Raw genomic sequence first — 21257 nt, 5'->3', positions numbered from 1 at the left:
AATTTAATAGTTATCTATTCATATTCATATTCATTTTTCTTTGAATATGGATAAGATACGGATATTAGTCAGATTCTTAAATTTCTGTTCTATTCGGATTGATTCGAATACAAAACGGATCCGAATGGATAATATCCATACTACTTTATTTTAATATCTAAATCTTTCGAGTAAAAGTGTGACGGACTTAAGCCGAGTCGAGTAGCTAAAGGTTCAAATTTAATTTAATTTAAAATACTCTTATTCAATACTCAATTTGAGATTGATCAAGATTTAATATCTAAGCTCGAATTTGTTCGATCAGTGAAAATAATACTTAAATCAAGCCGGCTTAGAATAGTAATTAGACTATAATTAAGCTTGAGTTTGAGTTTGAATTTAAGCTTGTCACAACTAAAAAATATAATTGAAAAGTTAGGATTTAGCTTAGATTAAAAAATATAAATATTATATTTTAAAATATTAAATTAATAATATATATTATAAATAAAATATAATATTATTAAAATATATATACTCGATTAGATTACTCGAGCTAGATTCAAAAAATTATTCAATCTATTTAACTTGATAATAGTTGAGCCGAGTTAAATTAGATTCAAGTTGAGTTTGAGCAGCACGTGAATTTAGGCTCATCTCCGCCTTCCTTTTGACACATCCCCAAGTTTGGGGGATTGTTGTTGGTAGGATGGGGAAATATCCCAATGTCCCTTATTCGGCATATTTTTTGTCACTACAAAAACATATACATTAATATAAAAAATGACTTACAATTAACCATTGTTGAGATTTTGACTTGTTCAAGCAATTTTTCCACCCAAAGCTGGGAAATGGCGATCTTGTCTCGTTTCGGCATGATGCCTGGGATCGGAACATACCACTATAAGTTGCTTTTCCTCACTTATATATTTTGGCCAAAGATCCCATAATCTCTGTTGCCGGCTTCCTCAAGCTTTTAAGAGGCCCGTCATCACCCAGCCAGATGATTCTGGAGGCATTCCGGCAGCCTCTCTCAGCTCCATGGCATCCAGAGAATTCCATGACTTCACCTTAATTGTATATTCTTGCCCAGTTAATGGTAATGCAGATCATGTGCTCTGGAAATAGAACAAATCTGGCATATTCTCCGTCAACAACTGTTAAATTTTTTCTGGCCTCTAGGTAACTTTTTCTGGCGATTACCTGTGCCGGAAAAGGTTAAATTGTTCGCATGGTTCTGCTACTTCAACAAGATTCTTACAACCTCAAATCTCAACAAACGGGGTTGAGAGTCGTAGATCAATACTTGTTAGGTGGTAATGACAAAGAGACTACAGATCATATTTTTTTGCGGTGCAAGTTTTCAAAGGAATTTTGGCTAACATTGCTCCAAGGCTTCAGCATAACCCGCTCCTAAAGAGATACGAAGAAGTTTGGACGAGCTGAAGGAAACACAAATCTATTACTCCAGTCTTCCCGGCTATGGAAAGCTTTTTCGCTATCGGAAATTGGTATCTCTGGAGGGAGCGCGACGCACAGAGGTTTGAATTTCATGCTTTGGTGGCTAGGGAGTTGGCCAATAAAACTGCTTTCACCATTGACAGTTGGTTACATGGAGCTGACAATGGGAACATTTCAGTTGCTTTAAGGCGAGTACAGGGCTCCGTAAATATTTGACTGCGAGCTGAAACCTGCCCCGTGTCAATACTTTCTCTTGGATGGTGAAAAACATCGGTAATCGCGGACCCTTAAGCATAGCAACTCACGCAATGTATAGATCCATTTTGTCTTATTAAGTGCTTTGGGTGCACCTTGACATGACTGTTTCATGCACGTTGTTATGTCTTTCTAGGATGTTTAAACCTTTAGCTTAATGCTCTTATCATATATATATATATATATATATATATATATATATATATATATATATATATATATATATAAAATAATAATAATAATAATAATAATAATAATATTTTATGAAAAATATTGGAGTGTTGCCAACTCAGCTTCTCAAATGAGTTTTGTTATACCATCTAGAAAGAATACTCTTCGTATTAAATTATATTATTATATTTTTATAATTAAAACTTATTTATATAGGTAGTTGAGAATATGAAGTGGTCCTAAAAGTTTAAATAAATATTATTTTATTATTTAGATATAATTTTTTTTAAAATCTAATCAGATTTAGAAGAAAAATTATTTTCATACATTCGGTCCTGCACAATGTGCGGATCTTCGACTGATTAATCATATAATAATATTATCGAGGAGGAAGTATCTTGCTTCCTCCTTGTTTCTCTCAAAAAATGATTAACCATATCGTCAGTAATGAATAAAACATATAAATATGACAACCAAAGTATTTTTTTTAATGAGTAAATTATCTTGATTCCTCTCGAGATTTGAGATAATTACATGATCCCACGTAATATTTCGAAAATATACATATAACCTCGGTCAAATATAAAAAATTAAAATTTAAAAATTAAAAAAAAATTATAAAATATTTTTAAGACTTAAATAGATTAGATAGTGATGATGTTTATAAAAATATCAAATAAACTAGTAATTTATTTAATAGAAAAATATTTGTAGCGGGTTATGCGTCATGTATATAGTAAAAGTTAGGTAGCAGATTGTATATTTTCAAAACGTTTAGTGAAAATCTGTAATTACTTCAAATTTAGAGGGAGATCTAACTTACTTTATTTTTTTTTTTTTTTATTTTTTGAAATTATGCATCCATCAGCCTGTTCAACAAACAAGCAGTCATTCCAGCCGTTGAAATTTCATACTGTCCTCTATGGCAAAATTAAGTAGATTTTTTGTGCCTAATGGGTCTTGAGTCATTGAATAAAATAAATTACAGGATTCTGTCTGATCATGTAGATGATTATAAGTACAGTCAGTGTCATAGTACCTTTGGTAAATCACATAATAGCAACGGGGATTCTTCTGTTTCTATTGGAAAGTTCTAGTATATGTCATCCCATATATGCCGGTAGTAATCTTATTTTTAGCTGCATTCTAAAGAATCGCTTCCTGCAAGGGTCGCTTGGATATTTTATGGTCATGTGTTTAGTTCTTTTAATTTGGTTTGGCAGCTGCATTCAGATCATTTAATTAGCTGTGATCTATACTCAACAAAGGATATATATAGCTCATATTCTGTTTGATGAACCAGCTGGTCCCTCGCTGTTACGAGCACTGGGCATCAAATAAGTGTATGATGTGATTCTTTACCAAAAAAAAAAGTGTATGATATGATTGTGCTTCAGGGTCAAGAAAATATATTCCTTCGAAAATCCAAGGAGGCTTCAGTTGATGTCGATCAGCACTCAACTTTCTGTTAATGTGGCCTCATTGCTGCTTCATCACAACTCTCAAGTCTTTTATTATGAATTTTTTTTATACTTCTCAAATTCTCTCTCTCTCTCTCTCTCTCTCCAGCTTAACTCTTTGGGCTTCTATTTTTTTTTTTGTTTTCCCTCTTCTGCAAATTATGAATCTTCCTCTTTACCGGATAAATTTTTTCAAGGCTTAAACTTTGTACTGCGATGAATGAGGTAAAATTGCAAATTTGCGCCTCATTACATCCGGATTTTTTATTTGGTTACAAGAAGGATACCGAGAAAAGGAATAGGGGTGCCTCAGGCATCAGCAAGAGCAAGACCACAAAGACCAGACGGGAACCCATCAGTCCACATGAATTCATGCTAACAATCGCCAGCATTGGTAGCCAGAAAGTCTGCAACTTAATTGGCCTCTCTGAAGAAAGGTGCTTTTGATACTCTTCAAAGCAGGATGATGAGATGAGTGGCCGCCGGTAATCCAGAAAACAATGGTCTTTGAGTACCTTTGAGGATGATTTTGTTTTGCTGGAAGCCGGTTGCAGATTTCAAACCACGCCAGACGGCCAACATCTCTACAATTGGGACCGAATTAGTATAAATAGGAATCCAAGCAGGAAGAAGAATTTGATCTCCGTGGTTCCGAATTACGAATCCAGCTCCAGCGCTGCAAGAATGTTCATAACCATCAAAATTGAATTTTAGCAAGCTGGTTGTGGGGGTCTCCATTAGACACGAACGTCATGCTGATGAGCCCTAAAACTCTTCAGAAGTGGAAACTCTAGATTCCAGCATCTCTTAATTTAGGAGAATTAAGGACTTTAATCCATTCATTAGAATGGTAGGTGGCTGCTCGAATGATGTCATTCGGATCAGCCGCATGAGTCTGATATATATATGATACGAAATTAGACCGCGCATGTGGCACCTTCACCCTTTTTCCAGCCTCGCTCTCTCTCTCTCTGTGACTTGGCTACTTGCCACTCGACCGACTCGCAGCCGATAATATTTTTGTTAAATTTAATCAAAGGAGGTAGAATCTTTTGCGGTAGCCAATTTGCACCATGAAGAGCTAGAGTCTTCAATAGCCGTCAGTCATTTAATTATGGAAGGGGATGGCTATCAAACAGGACATAGTGTATGGCGTCCACAAATATCGTGCATGGCATTCATCTATGCCCCAATCTAAGCATCTGGCGGGCCCCACTTTATGTCTCGGATCCAAGATTCCTCCTGCTTGCCTGCTGCCATAGCTGTTCCGCTGCACCACAACCGACACTTAAATTCATTTCCTCTGATCCCTATCCACCCTTCCGTAACCAGCCTTCACTCCTCTCTCTGTCGCACCTCCTCTGCTCTTCTTCTTAATGGCGCTCCACTCTTATTCTCCGGTGCGCCTGAACCCTACCCCTCTCATATCCATTAAACGCCACCGGATCTCCCACCGCCCCGGCTCGATACGCGCCTCCGCCGTCTCCTCCGCCCCCAAAGCTCGCTTCATCGCCAAGCGCTCCGACTCCACCTCCGTCCAACAGCTCCAGCGCCCTCTCTGTAATTAATTCCTCTGAACCTTCTGGCTTCCTTCCTTTCTTTACACTCTTCTTCTGGGAAAGTAAAATAGAGAGAGAGGAAAAAATAAAAAAAAAACCCTTGCAGTGGAGTACATGAGCCTGCCGGCAAGCCAGTACTCGGTGCTGGACGCGGAGCGGATCGAGCGCGTGGATGATAACACCTTCCGCTGCTACGTGTACCGCATCAAGTTCTTCGCCTTCGAGATCTGTCCTGTTCTCGTTGTCCGGGTCGACGAGGAGCCGAATGGCTGCTGCATCAGGCTCTTGTCCTGCAAGGTAATTGAAATTTCTAGTCTTCTTCTTCTTGTTTGCTTGTTTTCTTTTTTCTTCACTCTCTCTGGGATTGTAGTTCTCATTGTTTGGCATGGGTGGCAGTTGGAGGGTTCGCCGCTTGTGGAAGCTCAGAATGAGAAATTCTCAGGTATGATGATGACAGGATGACGTCTCTTCTTGTTGAATGTTTTCTTTTCTTTCTTTTATCTGGATCGGTTTTAGAATAAATTTATTTGTGAATGCCCGTGTTTGGAGTACAGTGTAAATCAAGTTGCATCGGGTCCGTATCATATACATTTCAGGGGTGTTTGGTTTGTAACCAAAATCAGAATGGGAATAGAAATCGAAATAGCTTGGAATCGGAATCGGAATGATCAAATCCTCCAAAGCATTTTGTTCGTGACTGGAATCGGAATCGGAATAGGAATGAAAATTTGAATCCACAGAGGAGAGTAAGGATTGAGTTCTATATAGATTAAGCCATTCTTACTCCATCCTAGAATCGAAATCGAAATGGGACTCCTCTTAACCAAATGGTTGGAATGGGAGTCATCCATTCCGATTTCGATTTCAGACCCCCATTCTCCCCAACCAAATACCTCCTTCAGATAGATGCCTCTCAGATACTTTTAGGATAGAGGTTAGGTACTTGTTTTAAGATCATATTTTTTGAGATTTTGCATACTTCCTGAATACACTTAATATTCTCCTCTAATATCTATAGGGATGAGGGAAGGAGCTTTATTTAATTTCTTTAAATTTTCAATAATTATTGACCTTTTAATGATGAATATTGAATTTTGGGTTTGATATGTTGATATATATTACTGCATGAAGAATAGATTGTGGTCTGTCACTACAGATTCTTGGCTTGGGTCGGAGTGTCTGGAATAGATCGAGATCCGACAAAGATGACAGTGATCGAACCTACAAAAGAAGTCCCTGGCCGGGGGTGGCTCCGGTGGGGACCCTCCAACGTTCAAGTTAGAAATTTGGAACAGAGGGAAAAGAGTGCGTGAGAGTTCTTTTTTGCGTACCTTTGGGGGTCCCTCATTTCTCTAATTTATAGAGCCATCGGAGGAAATGATTATGGGAGGTCACTTGGCCCCCTGTGGGGCATGTCCTTGATTTTCGCAAACCCAGCAGGTGGCGGCACGTTGGCACATGATCGGTCTTTTTTATTGATGTCCCCAATGGGCCGGATGGTTGATGTGATTCAATCCTATGCATGACTAGCCGCATTTCTTTAATGAGTTGATGTAACTTGGCCACATAGGGGTCTCTCACAGACGTCATGGCGAGCCACTACCCTTAATGGGTGATGTGAACGGGCTGCGTGGGGGTTCTCTGGAATCGTCATGGCTAGTCGTGACCTTTAATGGCTCGATTTGATGGTTGCACTGAAGCCTCCTATGTATGTCGTCACGCATGGTGGTCAAACTAAGAAGGGGACCTTGGGGGCCGGTTGTGCCCACAGGGTAGCGAAGCTGGGTTGAATGCCCAAGTCGGGGCCAATATCGGGGACCATTTTGGTGGTCTACTGGGTAGGTTAGCAGTTGGACGCTCCATGAGGGGGTTGGGCATCGATATTAGGACCGACGACCGAGATAGGAAGTCGGTAACATGAACAAGGTTCGGTGGTCCAAGGGTGATGATGTTGGTGAAGAATCGAGGAACCCATAGGTAGATCGGTAGCCAGTGTGGAAATCGGGGCTGACATGGGGTTCATGGGCCGAGATGGGTGGTCGGCTTATCCAAGTTGGGTATTGGTGTTATATCCATAACAATAGTTGTGCCGGCATCCTTAGCCAATCATTTTAGAATGATGGCCAAGATAGTGGCTAGAATTGAGATTGGTAGTCAACGTTGGGGCTGGAGAGGACAAAGGTCTGTAGCCGACGTGCTAGGCGGTGGGTAGTATTCGGATCAATAGCCGGCCCTTAGGTCGGTCGCTTCTATAAGTCGAGGGCTCAGCTCCTTAGTGCGTTGGCTTTGTCTAATGAAAGGATTTCTTGCCCATAACATATGCCTTTCTACTCATGAATCTGAGTCAGAATTAGGTTGGATGAAGGGAGTATATCAGCTTTTGCTAGCCGATGCCAGTTCTTTAAATGATTTTCTGAGGATAGCATCCTTCGCCTTATCCTTGGGATAGCTCTAGGTATGTGGGATGAGTCCTTAGGTGGTCTTTGCTCAGGTCGGCATTAATGTTTTGAGCCTCTGGGGATTCCTTTTGCTATCACTATTTGACTTGGATGCTGTGGCCATGCTCGTTGAGGGGGCGAAATGGGGTTAGTCATTTTAGTCCGTGCGCATTCCACAACTTCGGTGTTGCGAGGTCCTTTTTATCCGACTCTTAACGAAAGCATCGATGGATTCAGGGGCTAGTCCAACCGACCATTGATGCGGTTTTAGAGCATTTGCATCATCCTCACAGAGGGAATAGCCGAGTCTCCCACTGGCCTATAGGAGGTATTGTCCATTTGGGCCCCGCTTTTGGCAGTGGGCCGCATGGCTTTGTTCCTAGAAAAGGTGCCTCCCTGGGTAGGGTGAGTGGCCATCTCTTATAAGTGGGAGTGTTCACAGTCGATATGGGATAAAAAGGGGGGCTTCACTATAGTAGCCTAAGGATGCAGCTTTCGCTCACAGCCGAATCGAGGTCATAGCTTGAGTTGGCGGCCGATCTGAGTCGATATCGAGGTCGTAGCTTATGCTTGCGGCTGGTCTGAGCCGAGATCGTAGCTTATGCTTGTGGTCGAGCTGACCATAGCTTATACTTGTGATTGAGCTGGGGAGAGGCCGTAGCTTATGCTTGTGGTGAGGCCGTAACTTATGCTTGCGGCTGGTCTGGAGCGAGGTCATAGCTTATGCTTGCAGTCGAGTTGCGGCGAGGCCATAGCTTATGCTTGCGGTCGATTCGGATCGAGATCGTAGCTTATGCTTGCGGCCGAGTTGGGCTGAGACCATAGCTTATGCTTGCAGACAAGCTAGCATCTGTTGTGGACAAGGGACTCTGAACTCAACTAGCTTGGTAATTCCCCCCTCCGGCCTCTGTTGTGAGGTATTGTTCGCTCTGGGGTCACTTTCTACAATCCCCGCACGGTTTTGCCCTAATGAGGTGACCTAAAAGGTGCCTCTCGGAGAGGGATGTTGGAGCAATTCGATCAGAGGTATTGTCCGCTTTAGCTGTACAATCTCCTGATGATCCCGCAGCTTTGGTGGTTGAATGGGCCGTCTTTGGGGATCGCTTGGGCGCACGATTTTATCCCATCTTGTGGTAGATGCCTCCTGAGAGGGAGTGCTTCAGAGTTGGAGGGCTCGGCTTTAGGAGATTGACCCTTGAGGGTTCAGCTTTTGTCTTAATCTTTGCCTCAGCTTAATCGCTCAAGGACCTATGGCCCTGCAAGAAAGGAAAGGAATAGAGCAACGTACAAGAGCTTAGGAGCTTCTAATTATAGGGATTTCAAACTTATCTAGGGTCCTCGGACTCTGTCTAGCTCCTTCTAGCCTTATCTACATGCTACTTTTTAGGAGAAAATGGGGGTTTCCAAGGGACTTGTCTTGGGAGTTGCTTTAAATCCATCTGACTTGCCATGTGGCAGATGGACGAGTCTCAAAGTGTCTTCATGAATCTGCTCCTCAAAACTTCGAAGGGACAAGGCGTTATTATGAGCTGCGACGTTTGGCGTTTTAGATTTTGGCAAGTGGCGTAACTTGATTGGTCAAAGATGGGGTGCGTGTTGCTTGACTCGTACATAAGTAGGCCTCTTCGCCAAATGCATTTGTCAGTGAGCATTCCTTATTTTCGTCGCTTTATATTCATGGATCTGTCGTCGCGGACTGTGAAGAAGGCCGTCAAAAAGAAGATAGCCATGTCCCGTAGGGGGCCTCGCAGAGAGCCTTCTTTTAAGAAGGCAAAAGGGATCCAGCCCGAGTCCTTCTTCCCAGGGCAAGCTCCTACTTCCCCCATCCATCAGGAGGTCCAACCAGACCGAATAGGAATGTCCCACCTTCCGTGCGTGGGGTAGGGCCTGTGGTGCTACAGGCCTTCGCCGAGGTCAAGTTTCATTGCATCGAGGAGTACAAGATCTTGTTGGAGTTCAAGGAGCAACTCGTTGATGCCTCTGTTGCCGCCTTCATCTAAGGATTCCAAGATTGCAAGGCCCGCTTGGGGCATACGGCATCGAAGTTGGACCTCCGACGCCTTCATCCGGTAATAGCGATGAAGAGGCAGGGGCCTTTTCTTCACATGAAGACTAAGTCTTCATCCTTTTTAATGTTTGTTCATCTTCCCGATGTCATTTGGGGTACCATCATGTAAATATTTTTTAATCAATAAAGAGAACTTTTTTTCTTTTGTGAGTCTCTTATTTTCTTCCCCCCCTCTTCTCTCTTTTTTTTGAAGGGTCTTCGAGCCTTGTTTTGGCTATCCTTGGATCTTGTCCAGGACGGCATCTTGGCACCCTTGCCTTCAGCACTGTTGGGTAACATCTCGGGGGCTTTGCTTTTTGGCCAAAATATTGCCCCGGGATTAGTCTATCGACCCCATCATTAGGGTCTGTATATATTTATATCTTGTGGTCGCATTTGACGCTATGTTGCACATCTTTTTAGGGAGGCCTGTCCTGTTAAGATGTACCTCGTCAACTGTGCACTACGAGGCAATATTCATTACTTGGGGCTTCAATATCGATGGTTCATTGAGAAGTTCCATCAGGCTTCCAATTTTTAGGGTGCGATCTTTGAGACGTCGCCTTGGGGGTGCATTCCCTACCATTTGAAAGAGCAATTGGGGACAATCAACCTCGATTTTTCTTTAAATTGAGCTTCGCTTAGGGGCCAGGACCATTCACCATGTTGCCTTGGTTATTGTCATGGAGCTGTTGTGGCCGAGCTTCGGTCGACAAGGGTTTCTAGTTCCCTTGTCCGATAGAGTCATCTTTAAAGAATCACGTCGGCTGGTGCTTCTGTCTGGAATGGGTGGTATTGGGAAGGCATGCTGCCCCATTCGTTGAGCTACGGTGGTGGCAGTCGGGGATAATCTGAGGATCGCAATCCCACAGGGAGGTCTTGGACCTCCCTTGAGGGTGATTCTGCCCCCTCTCCTAGCACAGCCTCCTGTCCATCATCGAGGGCGCTACTTCGAGGCGAGCACGCCCTTGTAGGTTAGGGGACCGACGTTGGTGAGCTCTGTCTTTCATTGCATCAACCCCATGTACAGTTTGGATGGCGGTGGTGCTTGTACCTTCCTTCTAATTCTGGTGACAAATTCTGGCTGAGGTCGCCTTGTATCAATTTCTTTTTTCTGAATGAAGTGTTCACCTGCCACTTCAATTCGATGCCCTGGTGTTGTCTGGGAGCCTGTCCAAAGGGTCATCTAGCCAAAGTCGCCAACCCCCCGGCGCAGTAGGAATCCCTAAGGAATTGGCTTTCATTGCTGCACCTGACGGTACATAGGCCCTCGAAGTGCCAGCCTTAATCGTAGCTGGAGGTTTTGCTGGTCTCGACATCCAAGGTATTGGGTGGCGTGAAGATCTTTTTGGAAAAAGTTATGCCCTATTGGGGCCTGGGGAGATATAACATTTAATGCCGATGCCCTCCGGACAGGTGCTTTGAGGGTTTGACCATCACAAAGCACGGCCTTTAAGGTGGCATTAATAACATGGTCGGCAGAGAGTAATTGGGGCATCCAGTCTGGCCTTTATAAATCAGACTTTCACTTCCCAAGATTGACATCCACTCAAGACTTCTCATGATGAGGGGGTGCCATTTCCCTCTCCGCTGGAGGTTGATCGGCGTTCTTTCCCAGTTGGGGGGATTTTCATCACTGCTCGCTCGAATATTGAATGTCCTAAGCAAGCACTGAGTGTGCATTTTGGCATAGGAGGTGTTGGAAATATCTATCAATCTGGTGAGGAAGGCGGGCTGGTGGCCATCGAAGTTGCTTTGGCATCGCACTCGAGGGAGGGGCCTTCCACTTTTTCGGAGAGGGCTTCTTACCCACTAGCCAAGCAGTCATTCGTGCGCCTCCGGGGAATATCCTGGAGGTGGGTAGGCCCCCAGGGGAAGGATCGGTTACGCCATTGCCAATATCTTTTTTCAAGACCGTAGTCTCCTCCAAGTGGTGGTCCTCTCACATAAATGTCTTTGAGAACCTAGGGACATGGCTCGGATTCGTCATTAAACTGGTGGTCGGTGGTATTAATGGGATTCCACCCTTGCAGCGGGATCGCTCCTTGTTCCCAGGCTTCGAGCGTGGTGCTGATGGGGAATTATCCTTCCTCCTTTTATCGATGTCTTCGGCTGTGATTCGACCTAGCTACTCCTGAAGAGTGCTATGCGGCTTCGATTTCTACTCGCTGGTGTACGAGAGATACTTCGATGGATTGGATTTGACCCATCTGCTGATAAGGAGCACTTAAACGGCCATTGTAGGGTCTCTAAGAGGGAGTTAGTTTCTCTACCACTCATAGTCTTTTCGGCTTGTATCTTGTCTGTAAGAACTTAGTAGAATAATCTCTATTAATAAAATTAGATAATTTAAAGATTTTCGCTTACGACACACTTGGAGGTCTCCAGGGTTTTGCGTTCGAAGGTTCCTCCTTTGTTTGGTTTTCAGCACGGTTTGCCGCTCGCTTCACCCATGCCTTATCGGTCGGTCACCACATTCGTGATTCCGACGGTAAATCGGCCATGCTTGTTGCATTGACACCTGAAGTGGCGATTCCATCGGAGGGGTGGGCCGATACGTTGGTTGTCGTTCTGTAGTTTATCGCAGACATAGGGTGGCACCTACCCGCGCTCGAATCCGGTGGGTCGAGTGGTGATTCCATTGGAATCCTGTTGTCCACGACGATTGCTTCGATTCCGCCAGCTGGCGTGGGGTGAATGGGGTGAATAAATAGATGGTTCAGTCATACCCCTGTCAGGGGGTAGTGGACCGGTGTGGTGTGCTCTCTCCCGGAACCCGAGCTGCGGACCTTCCTCTAGTGTCAATCTATCACTGCAGATTTCTGGCTTGCGTTGGAGTGGTTGGAATAGATTGAGGTCCGGCAAAGATGATGACGGTTGGACCTGCAAAAGAAGTCTTTGGCCGACGGTGGCTTCGATGGAACCCTCTGACGCTCAAGTTAGAAATCTGAAATAGAGGAGAAAGAGCGTGTGAGAGTTCTTTTTGGCATACCTTTGAGGGTCCCTCATTTCCCTAATTTATAGAGCCGTGGAAGGAAATAATTACAGGAGGTCACTTGGCCCCCCGTAGGGTGTGCCCTTGATTTTTGCAAATCCAACAGGTGGCGGCACCTTATTTGGCACGTGGTCGGTCGTTTCTATCAATGTCCCTAATGGGCCGGATTGTTGATGTGACTCAATCCGGTGCGTGGCTGGCCGCATTCCATTAATGAGTTGATGTGATTGGGCCACATAAGGGTCTCTCGTGAACATCATGGCGAGCCACTACCCTTAATGGGTGATGTGATCGGGCTGTGTGGGGGTTCCTGGAATCGTCATGGCTAGTCGTGGCCTTTAATGGCTTGATTTGACGGTTGCACAGAGGCCTCTTGTGTACATCGCTAGGCGCGGCGATCGAACTAAGAAGCAAGTGGACCTCGGGGGCCCGTTGTGCGTCGTAGGGTAGCGAAGCTGGGGTGAACGCCCAAGTCGCGGCCAATATCAGGGACAATTTTGGTGGTCTAATGGGTAGGTCAGCAGTTGGGCGCTCCATGAGGGGGTCGGGCGTTGACATCAGGACCGACGACCGAGATAGGAGGTCAGTAACATGAACAGGGTTTAGCGGTCTAAGGGTGATGATGCTGATGAAGAATTGGGAACTTATAGGTAGGTCGGTAGCCAATGTGGGGTTCGGGGCTAACATGGGGCTCATGGGTTGAGGTGGTTGGTTGGCTTATCCAAGTTGGGTACTGGTGGTATATCTATAACAATAGGTGTGCAGGCATCCCCAGCCAACCGTTTTAGAATGATGGCCGTGACAGTGGCCAAAATTGAGATTGGTAGTCGACGCCGGGGCCGGAGGGGACAAAGGCCTGTAGTCGACGTGTTGGCTGGCGGCCAGTATTCAGATCGGTAGCTGACCCTTAAGTCGGTTGCTTCTATGAGCTGAGTGCTCAGCTCCTTAGTGCGTCAACTTTGTCTAAGGAAAGGATTTCCTGCCCATAACATGGTCTATTTAAATAATTGAATGATAGATTTTATAGATGTAAATGCTAGCATATAAACTAGGGACTATGTTAATTTCAAAACCTCTATTCTTTGTTAGTGTGTATTATATATTTATTCATTGTTGCATCATACTTTCCAATATTTACCATATTAACAACTTAGCGTATCCATATTATGTTGTATTGATATCCTTGTTTGTATCGATGCTTCTTCGTTGTTCATATGATAAATATTAGAACATACAAAGTCTGATTGCTGCAAGAAGCATCAAATAGAACTGGTAGCATCAGAATAATCCATTTGACCGATAGTGTTAACCAAGTAAAAAATCTGTATGAGACTGAGCAGTGCAAGCCAATAACAGCATGAACTGGATGTCAGAGTCAGACGTTATAAAAGCAGGTTGATTAGCAAAATCAACTATCATGATGGCTTAGGCTGGATGATATGTTCAACCACACTTAATAGGCATGTCAAATCCCAATTATATAAGACATTAAATTTGATCCTGTTGATTCTGAAACAGGATCATGAAAGCATGATCAAATATAATTTCAACTAATAAATCTTCAATGATGTGTTGTTAAGACAGCATACATTTTACAATTAAATCAAGTTTCAAGATTCCATTCGAGTGTTCGTGCCTTTTGTCCTACAAAATAATTAAGATAATCTCTACAAAGTTGGAACTTCATGGTATGCTATATGCAGACCTGCTTATTAGTGCATAACAATTGGATGTGATTTAAAGTTAATCCAGAAAATGCTTGGGCCTTCCTGGATTAGAGTTTGGCTGATCACTCAATCATTTGTTCACAAGGATGACTCCGCTCCACTTCAGCTAAAGCTGAAAACTATTAAAATCACAGTACCACAAAATGCATCTTACCTTTCTTTTCACTATTTATGGAGGTGCAGTGCAGTCAAAATCTATTAGGCTAATCAGATGCATGAGAAAACCAAACTATCTTCATTTATCCGAATGTTGAAGTCCATATCTAATTTAACTAGGAAGAAAGTCGGTGATAGTTAAATTTTTCATTTTCTAGGGAGTGATCGAAAGGAGTAACCAAGCTTGGAAGTTGAAGGGTCACATTACAGATTGAAGATTGGCTGAGCAATGGTTTAGTAGGTTGGGCTTGGATTGGTGGTCTAAATTGATAGGCTAATCCTTTTAGCTATAAATGAGATGCAATTGTGATTAGTTGGTTGGATTACTGAGGACTTTATTGGTGATGATAATTCATGATAAGTTGGATAATTTAGCATATCTAGGCTGAATAAATTGCTGCATCAGCAACCATATTGCTGAATAGACAGGCTCTTGTTGCATTGAACCAGCTGGTCAGCCAGCTGAGCTGCATTTCAAAGACAATGGTGGGAATTTCTTGATCTGATTAGAGAGAGGAGGAAGCATTCTTCCAATCTGCTCATTTCGAACCTTTCAAGAAAAATAACTAATAAAATAACAGAGTGGCACAAGTAGGGCTCTAGACTCTTTTGGCTTTTCATATGATATAGCTGATTTATGCAACCTCATTTTATACTAGTGAGGACTGAGCCCCTATTTTGATGGATTCCTCTTCTAGTTATAAGATAAATTTTTTATAAAATAGTAAGTGACTAGCAAGAAAAATATGTTAAATCTAAAAATCATTTTGATCTAGATCCCGACTCCTACATCAACCCCTTTTTTTTAACCGTGTTGCCTAATTCCTCCCGTACATCTAGTCAAAATCTTACACGAACAGAAAGCTTTTACTTGGACCGGCCTATGTCGAGGTGCAAATATCATCATATTTCCTATTTCAACACAGTGCCATGAACCTCTTGGGTAAGTCGCACCCTTGTAGATCTTGCAGAATTACCCAATTCAAGAAAATAGCACAAAAGTTGGACACCATATGAGGAAGTTATGGCCTTCGGAAATTTCGATGCACAATTCTATATCAAATGTGGTAGATCTTGCCGCCAAACCTTTTCTAAAGTCCAGACCCTTATCGAGGTGTTCAAGCTGATTTACAGTGGGTCTAGTGATGCTCCTGCATTTCATCATTTTGCTGTAAAACATTAGTTTGTTGTGCCTCCTCTATTCATGCTCTGTTTTTTAGCTCTCACTTGATCTCTTGCTTTTAGTTTTTTTTTTTTTTGTTAGTTTGTTGTGCCTCCTCTATACATGCGCTATTGTTTAGCTCTCACTTCATCTATCATTTTAGGTTTTTTTATGGTTGTACTAGTTCTACTGCAGCTGTGAATATGTAACAATATTATTTTACTTTGGCTCATTTGGATAGAATAACTCCTTATCTTGTTGAGGATGAGAATATTAGTTTGCTTATTCACCCAGATAGTTTTTCTATAAATATTTCTCATGCACCCATGGTTCCTATCATCATTTCTATGAACTGCCATAATGTGGTAGGTGTAATCAGTCTCTCTCCTAATTTTGTTCTTGCTTACAGCAGCTATAGTTTTAAAGAGCCCCTTATAGTATATGTATTATTTAGGCTACATGCTGAAGCTCATAGTTATTGAATGACATGTTTCTTATTGTTACTTTCTTTATTGTGGGTTGTGCTGTAGTTGCTGCATATAGCAACAAAAAAAAAAAAAAAAAAGAAGAAGAAAGAAAGAAAGAAAGAAAAAAACAGCTAGTTATGTATATGCCCAGACACATTTTTTCAAAATGGTCATTGACTTTATCATTATTGAAATACTTAAACTGGAAGTTTTATTCTGGTAAATTGCATATGGTTTCTTTATATCATTGATGTCTCTCTTGATCCAATTGAATATCTATGTTAACCCAATTAGATTGAGAATATCTACGATTCTACATGGTCATGCGAAAAGATTGAAGAGAAGAAAAAGTGCAAATTAAAGGTAAGGATCAGAAGGGGTAAGCTTAAGTCTATTGGATGGCGACTGAAGCTTTCTGTTCGAGAACTCTATCGACAATAAGGGTGATATTTTTATGGCAACTTAGGCATTATTACATAAATGATTTAGTAATATTAGAAGTTTCTGGTTGAGTTTAAGGGTGATATTTTGCTTTAAGAGCGACTTAGACTATAAGATAATGTTGTTTATTTGTCTTCATATTTAAAGGAAGTCAGAAGTCAAATGTTAGAGATAATTTGTTTTTGAAATATCCTACTGGCCAATTGACGTGAATCTGAGCATTTCTTTTTTGTGTTTGATTTATCATGTTCTGAATAAAGTTTGTAAGCTTTAAATCTGAGTTGAACCATTCAATGCTTTTTCAGGACTCCTTTGACATTGATTTGGTATGGGAAATGCAGCTTCGATGGTGAATAGAGTTTCCTGCAATGGTGGTATGCAAAACTCGGGAATGCAGCAGCTTACAACAGATACAACTATTGAGGTTGCCCAATCGCTGTGACTGTTAACATTATGCATCATCGAGATTTATACTCTGAACTTGTTTTATAAATGCCATGATGCTCAGGTCTTTATTGAAATTCCTTTTGCATTTCGAGCTATACCTGTGGAAGCCATTGAATCCACTGGTACCCAGGTGCTTGAGCAGTTGTTAAGAATAATGCTTCCACGATTTTTGAGGCAGGTCAGTTGAAGTTCTGTTAATTGCTTTTTGCACATCCTCTTATGGTTCTTAAAAGAACACGGCATAAGCCACTAACTAGAAGTTTAGCTCTATATATTGTCTGAAGAAATGTGATGTTTGTCCAATAGTTTTCTATTCGTTTCATGCCATTGCTTCTAGCTCTAGTCACATCCAAGAATCACCATGGTTCTGCAAACACGTAAGAAATGTGGGGAAAAAGAAAAAAGGAAACAAACCAAACAAAAAGAGGACTTCTGCATGCCTTTTCCTGAATTCAGTGACATCAATAAGATAAAGGGGCCAAAACATTTTGCTTCATTGAAATAGGTTGATAAGTTTTAGCCTTTACAAGACTTTCCCTATTGGAAAGGGCAAATCCGTCAGGTAGGAAAATGGCTTCTTTTCTTTTTTGTTTCTTTTTTTTTTTTTTTTTTTTCTGGTGAACGAACCACTCGTTTTCTGAAGATCATAAAGCCTCTTAAAGTATACAACATAGTAAATAATTAAGAAATGACATCAGGAATTTACTGAAAAAAACCAATTAAAAATACCTGCGGGAGATGTAAAAGGATCAGCCAAAAGAGATTTTAGTAAGCACTCAAAGTGATACCTATGATGTGCCACTATGGAAAACCAAACAAGAGTTATGATGCTACTTTCCTTGTCATTTCCCATTCTGTTTAGAAAGTTTCGTTCTTTTACCCGTCCTCAAAACCTCCCTTTTGAATAAATCAAGGATTAATATCACACTGTATCAGTCTGTTGTCCATGGTATATACCATGCCGGACAAATAAGAATATGATGTGGAGGTAATGTTTCACATTTGCCACACTTTTTGAAACGACGTAATCCATTATTGTTTTATGGACCTTACAATCCACCATCTGGATCAAAAATTGCCATTAATGGTGCAGATAGGATCCCTGGGTGGGATGAGTTTGTATTGTAAGATCCACATTATGTTCTTTAAGAGCCGGATTTGGGATTGTACAATCCTTTGGATTATAAGATCCAAAAAAAGGTCAGAGAGTTACATAATAAAGCATTTAGAGTGCCATCATTTAAGTTCCATTCATCTCTTGACTTTTACAAATTTATCTTGACTTCTACAATAACCACCTGATTATTGTTAAGCTCCCAAAACATAAGATTAGCTATCTCCTTAGAGTTTTCAACCTTTAAGAGTAATGAAAAGATTTATTTCTTTTGGACTTGAGACTTAGGGTTAATTTTTGCTACTCTTCTACTGCGGTTAAAAATCCAATTCCTTCTAACATATTCTAGGTCAAAAGATAATTAGCACGTTTGGAGGGGCAAAACATGCTTTGTTGGTTATGTTAAAAGTAAAATTAATTAGCTTAAAGGCAAGAAAACTCTTTGTCAAGTTGCTGCATTACATTTCAAATAGTAGATGATGAAGAAATTATCATTCAACCAAAGGAGGCAATTTCATGTCTCAGTTTTGATGATGGTGGTGGTGGTGGTGGTGATAGTGGGAACATATTGTGTATTGTTTTCTTTGTTTTGCAAGCATATGTGCATGTAAGGCAATTTCATGTCTCAGTTTTGATGATGATGGTGGTGGCGGTGATGGTGGGAACATATTGTGTATTGTTTTCTTTGTTTTGCAAGCATATGTGCATGTGTACATTTTCTGGGTCAAATTAAGATGCTATATGAACTTATATGGTGGCATATAGCTATATTGAATAATTAAATAATGCTTTTGTATCTTGGGCAAATTCTTTATGAGCTTATGTTTGCTGAAAAGTGAACTTCTTACGTCCTGAGATCATGATGTCTTTTTATTATTCATTTGCATGAATGTTTTGTCATGTTTCTTATCATATAGTTTTACATTTTTTAATTATTGCTTGATGAAATTGGAAGAAATCTTAGAATCTCCGATCTGATGTGATCCAGCCCCCTCTATGATTTATAGTATGACCCTGATCTTCATGATATTGTGATCCACATTGGCACTTCTCAGTAAAATTAGAATAAAAAAAATACACACACTTCTTTCATAATATTAATAATAATGATGAGCATTAATAGAATAGTCAAAATAAATATCATAATCTGAAATCTTTGGATCATGGTATGTTCTTCCTTTCTCACCAGATTGCTGGTGTTAGACGATGATTATGTGTAATATCTTTCTAAGCCCTTGAAGGTACATATCTAGTTCTGCCCCTTTTACACCCTCCTGCAATCATTGTGATGTTAGGACTGCTATTTCTGTGGTGAAAAGACACTTTTGTGCAACTCTTCTTTCCATTGGTGCACTGTTTATACACTGTGATGTAGATGAATATCAAAATCAAGTACTCTTCTTTACTGCACCAACACCATCCTTTATCATTTTTTATCATTAGATTGCTCTATCTTTGCATGGTTTCACTCAACTGTGTAATTAATCTAACATTATATCTTTCTAATGATGTGATCATGTGATAATTTGTTTCAGTGATGATTTTAGGACACGATTACCTTCAGTAGTTACCAAGATGCACTGCTTTCAGATCTGCATATGATATCATTGGTGATTAAGTAGATCGTACACTTATTATTGGAAATTTTAGGACACAATTTGCCTGAATGTTAAACAATTATAACTGCAGCATATCATTATTAAGAAAAATCACTATTGCTAAATGAGATAGAGCAACCCATCCATGTCACCTAGAACACAAATCCATAAATATGAAAGACTCAGAACTTGTCTATTTTCTTCATATTGTTTTGAATCTTTTGCATGATATTGTATTCCTTCTTTGAGAAATCCTTTTGTTGTTATTTAGATTATATCCTTCTGTATGACCTAGCAATTACTGAAGGAAAATTTGTCCATATATTCGTTAAAATCAGTTTCTGCTGCCTTGATAGCTCCTCGGTTATAGTTGAACTTTCTATTTCATATAATGGTTCTCAATATACCAGGTGTCTAAACCATAAAGTGATGCTGGTACTGAAGTTTCTGCAACATACTTCCACTCATCTTTGTTTTAGTGTGCTAGAAATCTAATGGTGATACTGAACTGCTTTCAGCTTGTTAAGGACTACCAAGCTTGGGCTTCAGGCGACACCTCAAGGCAGCCTCTGGGAACAGGTGAACTTTGAAGCAGCCAGAAGAAAATGGTGGCACGAACCTCTTCTCTGTAGAATTAATTTGCTCTTGTTTGGTTGGGCTTCAGTGTCCATATTCTCTTTATCTAGTTGGTTATCTATATGTTTTAATGACCTCCAACTGAAATTGGAACAACATGCAAGTACTCAGTTTTCAGGGCTTTGCTTTGGACATGAGAATTTCCAGATTTTTTTTAATTTTATTTAATTTAATTTTTTTTTTTTTTTTTGAGAAATGAGTCTTTCCCAAAATCAGCAAATCAAAGCTACTACCGTGGACTGAGCTGTAATTACTTGACTAGCCATGAACTGTCCAATAAGATGACCCATATTTTTTAAGGGCTGGCATTTATTTCAATTGGTGCCCGGTCACTTTGGAAGCTGCACTGTGATAAGGCTAGATAGAAGCTCAGCTCTATTGTTGGCTGGGATTCTGTTCGATTCTTTTATTGACAACAACCTCAATGCCTGCTTCAATGAAGTGCTTTCTGCAATGACAGGCATTATCATCCCAGCTATTGATAGGTAGTTTGTACAGCCTGTAATATATCTTCAGTTTCTTCCACGGTAGCAGGACAATATGCAGTCACCAGTGACTTTGCCATTGCAAAACTAAACAGAGGTGGAGAGTGCATTTGCTATATGTTAGGAGTATCTTTCTGGTGAATTAGAGTTCAATGAATTCCTACAGTAGGACTTTTCGTGTGCGTGACACTTGACACCTCTAGCATTATTCATGGAACGTGGTAACATGTCCCATATAACAAGCAGGACCAAGTGAGGGCTGACTTTTCCTTGAAATGTTTTGTCATAAATTCAGTGTTTGAGATTGAAACTTCGATCCTATTTATTGCTGCTGGTTTCCGTCGAAGTTAGAAGGTGAGCAATCGGATCTTGTGCAGGGGTGTTGAAGTGACGTACAAAATAAAATTTGGATCGATAGTTTTGTTTTGGCGAGGATCTGACATTCAAATCAGAAATCGGAGAACAGTAGAAGCTGTAAGTGATTCTATGAGATGGATTATATATTGAATCTTCGGGACTTTGGTAATTAATAGAGAATATGGTTGAATAATTATGGAAATGTACAGTTTCGAGGTTATTGGGCTGTTGGACGTGCCGTTATGGGTCAGATATTCTACTCCTTATCTGCTCCTGCGGATTATGAAGAGTTAGTTATATAT

The 21257-nt window shown here is 41.0% G+C and overlaps 1 protein-coding gene across 1 annotated transcript; it reads left to right on the top strand.

Annotated features, from left to right (window-relative positions):
* The first annotated feature begins 4592 nt into the window (after positions 1 to 4592).
* Positions 4593 to 20247, top strand: LOC105034116 (uncharacterized). Its single transcript, XM_010909147.4, has 6 exons — positions 4593 to 4886; positions 4992 to 5182; positions 5282 to 5327; positions 16660 to 16742; positions 16827 to 16943; positions 19996 to 20247. Exons 1-6 carry the CDS (start codon positions 4703 to 4705, stop codon positions 20065 to 20067), a joined length of 693 nt encoding a protein of 230 aa, XP_010907449.1. The 5' UTR covers positions 4593 to 4702; the 3' UTR covers positions 20068 to 20247.
* Positions 20248 to 21257: the final 1010 nt, after the last annotated feature.

This window comes from Elaeis guineensis, chromosome 11 (assembly GCF_000442705.2).
Source record: "Elaeis guineensis isolate ETL-2024a chromosome 11, EG11, whole genome shotgun sequence".
Lineage (NCBI taxonomy): Eukaryota > Viridiplantae > Streptophyta > Magnoliopsida > Arecales > Arecaceae > Elaeis > Elaeis guineensis.
The sequence above is the reverse complement of the archived record's forward strand: the minus strand, read 5'-3'. Positions and strand labels throughout refer to the sequence as shown.

Excerpts from the sequence above, each read along its gene's own strand:
- LOC105034116 (XM_010909147.4), top strand. The coding sequence starts at position 4,703 with ATGGCGCTCCACTCTTATTCTCCGGTGCGCCTGAACCCTACCCCTCTC. Across the intron at positions 5,183-5,281 it reads TCAGGCTCTTGTCCTGCAAG|TTGGAGGGTTCGCCGCTTGT; the intron begins GTAATTGAAATT and ends CATGGGTGGCAG. Across the intron at positions 5,328-16,659 it reads TCAGAATGAGAAATTCTCAG|CTTCGATGGTGAATAGAGTT; the intron begins GTATGATGATGA and ends TGGGAAATGCAG.